We start from the raw sequence: 6,608 nt of genomic DNA on the forward strand, positions 1-6,608 counted from the left end.
ACTGCCCCTCCCCTCTCCAGGCCGGCCCAGGGCTGCCTGGCTCTCTCCTCCTGACCTCCCCAGGGCTGCCTGGCTGCCTGACTCTCCCCCCACCCCTAGTGGTGAATTTCCAGGCTGATCTGGCCGACCTGACCTGCGAGATCGAGATCGAGCAGAAGCTGATTGAGGAGCTGGAGAACAGCCAGCGGCGCCTGCAGACCCTCAAGCACCAGTCCGAGGAGAAGCTAATCCTGCTGCAGAACAAGATCCGTGACACCCAGCTGGAGAGGGACCGGGTGCTGCAGAACCTCAGTACGGGCAGTGCCCCCTCCACCCCCCGGCTCATCCCACCGCACGGGTCCTCTGAGCCAGCGCTGGCAGGAGAAACCCTGGGGTTCTCCCGGCGCCCAATGAGACCCAAACTGGGCCCTGTCCCTGTGTAAGGGGACTGTTGCCCCCTTACTAACATTCAGTGGGGGGGTTTTGGTTGGCTGCTCCCAGCACTAAAAGGGGAGGGGTCGATGGCAAATCAGGAGCCTGAGACTGACAATCCCCAGGGACAATGGGGAGAGGCCAATGCTCCAGATCAGCCTGATTGACAGGGCGGGCAGCTAATCAGGGAGTCAGGAGGCCGGGGGGGGGGGGGTCCCGTCCTCCGGGTGAGCTGGAATTGCCTGGGTCAGACAGGGTGGGGCCGAGCTAAGGAGAGAGCAGGGGCCCAAGCTGAGCTGAGCTGCTGGGAGCAGATCTGCAGCCCCAAAGCCAGAGCACAGCCCAGAGAGAGCAGACCTGTCCTGGGGGCAGAGCTGCAGCAACCAGAGCCAGAGGGGCCAGAGAAGCAGCCCAGGGAGCTGAAGGCAGAGCAGCAGCAGCAGCAGCAGCCGGGCTGAGGCCGAGTGGAGCTGGAGCCGGGGCTGGAGCCGTCCGGAGCTGGGTGTGGTGAGCAGCTGGGGAGAGTGAGGGGGACCCTGGGCAGTGGGCCCAGCACAGGGAGACGCCTCAGCCAAGAGGCCTTGCAGGCCAGACTCGGAGGGGGGATCATAACCCCGACCGGGCGGGGGCGACGCTGGGAAGAAGGGTCCTGCCACCTAGAGCCTGAGAGTGTGTGGCCACCGCCAGAGCAAGTGTCCGACCCGCAGCGTCTCTGCAGCACAGCCAGGGCCTGAGAAGGAGCCTGGGACCTACAAGGAACAGACGGTGACCTGCCCTGACGTTCCAGAGACACTGTTTGTAATGTTCCCTGCCACAGAGCGGGGTGATGTGTTTTCCTTTAACCTTTCCCATTTTTCCTTATTCTTTTATAAAGTTAATTGTTAATTAAACAACTTGTATTTGCTTTAAATTGTATGAAATGATCAGTGGGTCAGGGAGGTGCCCAGTGCAGAGAGAGTACCCTGGAGTGGGGACACCCTAGCCCCTGTCCTGGGTGACCACAGCAGGGTTGGGGGTCGAGCCCCCCAGGAATCCTGGGCCCAGCCTTGTCGGGGTTTACGAGGACTCTGCCAGACAGGAGAGTGGAAGGGGAGCTCTCAAGGGCAGGGAGGCCTCTGGGTAAAGGAAGTGGGAGCGAGGACTCGGATCCTTTCGCTAGCCCACTTCACCGGGGTAGTGCAGAAGCCAGGGAAGTTCCCCCCAATAGCGGGACCATTCCCCCGCTAACACCTGCATTCCATGCCCCTCTTGCGGTCCCCAGAGATTCCCGCTGGCTGCTCCGTGTCTGGCTTCCCAGCTCCTGGGATCGATCCTTCTCCTCGGCTGTGTGCCACTTGTCCCGCCTCTTGATCAGGGCTGGGCCTGGTGACCCCGTGACCTCCCAGCTGTGCAGCCCGCTGGCTGTGGGGAGACAGTGGGTGTAGGGCCCAGGGAAAGTCCCTTCCCTTGGAGGAGCTCCAAGCTCTGACACGCGTCAGGGAGACAGGGCCAGGCAAAGAGGCAAAGCCACCTGGCATCTGCGGCCAAGCTCCCAGCTGCTCCCGACTTCCTCCCAGCGAGGAAACTGTGGCTCTCCAATGCTGGAGCAGCAGCGTAGCCTGCCCATGCAGAGAGCTCCAACTCCAGGGCTTTTCAGTCCTGGGCATCTTCCCCGAGTGGGGCAGCTGATGCTATAACTGAGACTTTAGTGATTGAGACACCTGCTCTCAGCTGAGTCCCACCAAACTCATCTCAGCAGCATCCCCCTCTGGGCTGAACAGCAATGGCTGCCTGGAGGAGAACAGTGTGCACCCAGTCCCTGGAGCGGTGCGGTCCCTGGCACACGCCTGGCACTGCTCTGCTGCCGGGGTTATTGGTCTAAAATAGGCCCATGGTTCTGGCTTGCAGGCAATGACTGGTCTGGGCTACTCGGCCATTGAACATCTCCTGAGCTGCTGGACCAGGCAGGCTTGTCCCTGGAGGCCAAGAGTTAATCTAAAGTGCCCCCCACTGAGGGTGCTTTCCCTGGGGGCCTGGTGGGTCCAGGGGGCAGCTGGGTGGGATGGAGCGTGATGGGCTCGGCCTAGCCTGGCACTCTGAGCGTCTCTGCGCCACCCCCTTCAGGCACCATGGAATGCTACATGGAGGAGAAGGCCAACAAGATCAAGGCGGACTACGAGAAGCGGCTGAAGGAGATGAATCGGGACCTGCAGAAGCTGCAGGCAGCCCAGAAGGAACGTGCTCGCCTGCTCAAGAACCAGTCGCGCTATGAGCGGGAGCTCAAGAAGCTGCAGGCTGAGGTGGCAGAGATGAAGAAGGCGAAGGTACCTGGCTGGGCAGAGGAGGAGGGGGCTGGAGGGGCGTGGCCTGCTTGTGCTAGCTCTTCAAACTGGGGAGGGACGGTGGATGGGCACAGCCCCTTGTGCACACTCCTTATGCTGGGTGTGGCTGTCGGGGGGGGGGGGGCGGGGGCGCAGGTGGCACTGATGAAGCAGATGCGGGAGGAGCAGCAGCGGAGGCGGCTGGTGGAGACCAAGCGGAATCGGGAGATCGCCCAGCTGAAGAAGGAGCAGCGCAGGCAGGAGGTGAGAACCCAGCTCCTCGCCAGGGCTCTGCAGATAGGGCAGCTCTGGCTGGGGCCTGTGCCCCTCACTCGGCTCTGAGCTCCCACACCAGCTAGCCAGGGTGCAGCGGGGAGTGCGGGTTCTCCAATGGGTCTGGGCCTTTCCTGGGGAGATGCCCCAAGCCAGGCTCCTTGGGACCAGATGGGGAGGGTGCTGGAGAGCCTTCGCTGATGCATGATGTGTCAGGTCTCCTCCCCTGTGCACAGGTGAGCAGTTACCTGGGTGAGCCAGCCTGCACCCAGAGTCCCTGACGCAGGGTGGGGCAGGGGCAGGGGAGCCCCTGTGACGGGGCAGGGCTGAGACAGGGAGTGGGGCCATTCAGGATATGGGGCAGCAGGGGAGCCCTGCAAAGCTGGGGCTGAGCCGCAGGGATGGCTGAGCAAGGCAATGGGAAATCTGGAGCAAGCGCTGCACCAACAGAGGACCGGATTCCACTCTCTATTACGCTCGTTGTAAATCTGGAGTAACTGCATTGACATTAGCGGAGTCGCTCCAGATTTACACTGCTGCTGCTGCGATGTGAATCCAGCCGTCGCCTGCATCGAGAACATTCCACGTTCAGTCCTGCCCTACCTCTGCTCGACAGTGTGTTAGAGCTCTTCCGGGTGCCCGGCCGCTGGGATCAGTGCCCGGCTTGGCCCCCAGGCCCGCTCCTCTCAGAGCCCGTGTTGGGTCACTGGCCGGCCAAGGCCTGCAGGTCCTGTGAAGCCAGGAATGGGGCCGGCAGCATAGAACAGCGTAAAACCCTGCCTGGTTGGGGAGCTGTGTGCTGGGCACCCTGTGCGGAAACCAGCCACTCCACCGACTGTCTGGGGACTCCTCCCCCTGCTGAAGGCGCAGCACGTCCCCTCTCCCAACCACATGTCCATCTGTCTGTCCATCCCTTGAGATCAGCACCTGGTGGGGTGGCAGGTTCCGCCTTCCCCAGGTCAGAGGAGGTGATTGCTTCCTCCTGCATCTCTGGTTGCTGCTCAGGGCAGGTACAAATGCCACAGTGCTGCTATTGGTTACAGCAGAATAAATCCCGATTAGCCCCAGTTGCTCCAGGTTTTATACCGCTGCTGGTGAGATCAAAATCTGGCCCATGGCCTGCACTGAGAACATGCCATGTGCTGGCCCCAGGCAAGGGGGGTGGGGGAGCCCTGGGTCCCCTCCCCCTTCCCCCATTGCTGCCATGGGTTCTACCCCAGACCCTGGGTTCCTCTTTAGCGGCTCACGCCCGCTCAGGACTCGACTGAGGCTCGGCTTCTCTCCTGCGCAGTTTCAGATCCGGGCGCTGGAGTCTCAGAAGCGGCAGCAGGAAATCGTGCTGCGAAGGAAAACCCAGGAGGTGAGTGCCAGCCCCTGCACTTGCGGGGGTCTGGAGAGCCGCTCACGGGGCCGTGACTGGGTGGGCGCTGAGGCCTGACTCCTGGATCGGGCCGTTGGCAGGGCAGGGCCCTGGGGCCTCTCCAGACGGAATAGTCCCCTCTGCTGTCCCAGTGGGTCGTGCTCCGCCAATGCTGGGTTGTTCCCAAGGCGCTGGCCCTGGGTGGGGTGGATTTCCCACAGAGCCTGGTGGTTTTATGGCCAGGAGTAACCAGGCAGGAGATGACAGTGATTGCGAGGGAGGAAACGCCTGTCTCCGGGGGCAGCTGATCTTCTGGGGTCAGGAAGGAGGAATTCTCTGCATGCCATGTGCAACCGTGCACAACAGGCTGTGTCCCCCTCCCTCATTCCTGGAGCTGGGTCCTGGCAGCTGAGTTGGTCACATGACTCGTCCAGGCTGCCTCCTGCCCCAGCACCCGTACAGCTCGCGGGACGGTGCGGTGCTTCGATCCCAGCCCCTTCCCAGCCCCTCCTGATGCATTCTGGGAAACTGCTATCCAAGGGTACCGGACCTTCACCCAGCCCAGATAGGCTCAGCTCTCTTGAAAGGTGCTCAGCTGCTCCCGGGCTCACTTTGCCACCTGAGAAGCCTTGGAGTCGCTCTGCGGCTTGGGGGCGATGCCCCCTGCGGGTGTTCCCAGGAGGCCCAGCCCTCAGGCACTGCTCTCACCCAGGTCTCTGCTCTGCGCCGCCTGGCCAAGCCCATGTCGGACGGGGTCTCTGGGAGGCTGAGTCAGAAGCCAGCCATGCTGGACTCAGGTGCGGAGGTGTCCGTCAGCACCACCTCCTCAGAACCGGAGTCTGACTCTCGCTCGGTCTCCAGCATTGTGCGCCAGTGGAACCGGAAAATCGACCACTTCCTGGGAGACCCTTCGCCGTCCGTGAATGGGGCTCGGCCCGTCAGGTCAGACCAGTGCTTCCGAATCCGTGTCCCCCGTGGCCTCGTTCCCTGCTTGGCCCTCAGGCCCCGGGCTCCTGGGTGTTAGATGGGAGCGGAGTTCTGTGGGAACACGGGAAACGATGGCTCTATCATCGTGGGCGACTCTGCCATGTGGTTTGACACGTGAGACTCTCCACATTGGCTGGAGACCTGATGTGTAAATGCCCCTCTGTCCTGAGCACTAGCGGGCGTGATGGCCGAGCGCCCGCCTGATGGAAGCCCCCTGACCGTGTCCCATCCCACTGCAGGAAGAAGTTCCCAAAGAAGGAGATGAGCCAGACCTTCAGCAAGGCGGCCCGGCTCAAGTGGCAGTCGCTGGAGTGGCGCATCTTTGACGTTGTCATGCAGAGGATGACCATCGTCAACCTGGAGGCGGACATGGAGCGGCTGATCAAGGTGAGGTGTGGGGGGCAGTGCCCTGGTGGGGATTGGGTGGCCTGAGCATGACCGAGGGCCAGGAGTGCTGGGAGGCTGCTGGCACCTGGACAGCGCCGGCTGAGGCGTTTCCTTCCCACCCACCCCCCAGAAACGCGAGGAGCTGGCGCTGCTGCAGGGGAAGAGGGGAAAGCTGCAGGCGGAGAGCCCGGAGGAGCAGAAGGGCCTGCAGGAGCTGAACGAGGAGATCAAGGTGCTGACAGCCAACATTGACTACATCACCGACAGCATCGCCGACTGCCAGGCCACCATCATGCAGCTGGAGGAGACCAAGGTGCCGGGGGAGGGGGCCTGCGGGCGGGGGTGAGGTGCAGGGGGTCTGTATATGGGGAGTTGGTCTCACGGGAGGGGGAGCTGGGGAGATCACCCCAGGGCATTGTATGCTGTAAGGGAAAGGGGGTGCTCTGGGGGCTGGTTGATAGTTGGGGTGGGGACTGGGCGTGAGTAGGAGGCTGGCTGGCTGGACTCTTCCTCTAGGCAGTTTAAGCATAAGGGGTGCAGGAGGCAGGTTTGCAGGGTCCTCTTGCTTTCTAAGCTCCAACTTCTGGGCTGAAACGTTGTGTCGTGGGTCACGCAGGGAGTCAGGGCCGAGCTGGCTCCCTGCTCTTAGCCCCCAGAGCTCGCCCCCTCCCTACAGAAACGTCACAGAGCAGCTGTTGCAGTCTGGCTGCTTTCTCTGCTTGTTTGCTGATGACGGCTGTATAAGGCCCAGTTCAGCAGGTGCCTGAGCACTCACGGGGCTGGTGCGATAGGCTGCCGTAGGCCCGTGGGCGCCAGGCTAACGGACATGGCTGTGGCTTGGCTTGGACCAGCAGAGGCCAAGAATCAGCCCTCTTCCGCTGCACGGTCTG

The 6,608-nt window shown here is 62.4% G+C and overlaps 1 protein-coding gene across 2 annotated transcripts; it reads left to right on the top strand.

Annotated features, from left to right (window-relative positions):
- The first annotated feature begins 776 nt into the window (after positions 1 to 776).
- Positions 777 to 6,081, top strand: LOC101950497 (kinesin-like protein KIF21B). 2 transcript variants are annotated; one of them, XM_065580266.1, is made up of 7 exons: positions 777 to 918; positions 2,515 to 2,714; positions 2,868 to 2,975; positions 4,276 to 4,344; positions 5,057 to 5,286; positions 5,571 to 5,718; positions 5,849 to 6,081. In XM_065580266.1, exons 2-7 carry the CDS (start codon positions 2,520 to 2,522, stop codon positions 6,062 to 6,064), a joined length of 966 nt encoding a protein of 321 aa, XP_065436338.1. In that variant the 5' UTR covers positions 777 to 918; positions 2,515 to 2,519; the 3' UTR covers positions 6,065 to 6,081. The 2 variants fall into 2 exon arrangements, with proteins under 2 accessions (XP_065436338.1, XP_065436339.1); XM_065580267.1 differs by lacking the exon at positions 2,868 to 2,975.
- The last annotated feature ends 527 nt before the right edge of the window (positions 6,082 to 6,608 follow it).

This window comes from Chrysemys picta, unplaced genomic scaffold (genome assembly GCF_011386835.1).
Source record: "Chrysemys picta bellii isolate R12L10 unplaced genomic scaffold, ASM1138683v2 scaf2275, whole genome shotgun sequence".
In the NCBI taxonomy this organism is placed as follows: domain Eukaryota; kingdom Metazoa; phylum Chordata; order Testudines; family Emydidae; genus Chrysemys; species Chrysemys picta.

Excerpts from the sequence above, each read along its gene's own strand:
- LOC101950497 (XM_065580266.1), top strand. The coding sequence starts at position 2,520 with ATGGAATGCTACATGGAGGAGAAGGCCAACAAGATCAAGGCGGACTAC. Across the intron at positions 2,976-4,275 it reads AGGAGCAGCGCAGGCAGGAG|TTTCAGATCCGGGCGCTGGA; the intron begins GTGAGAACCCAG and ends TCTCCTGCGCAG. Across the intron at positions 5,719-5,848 it reads ACATGGAGCGGCTGATCAAG|AAACGCGAGGAGCTGGCGCT; the intron begins GTGAGGTGTGGG and ends CCCACCCCCCAG.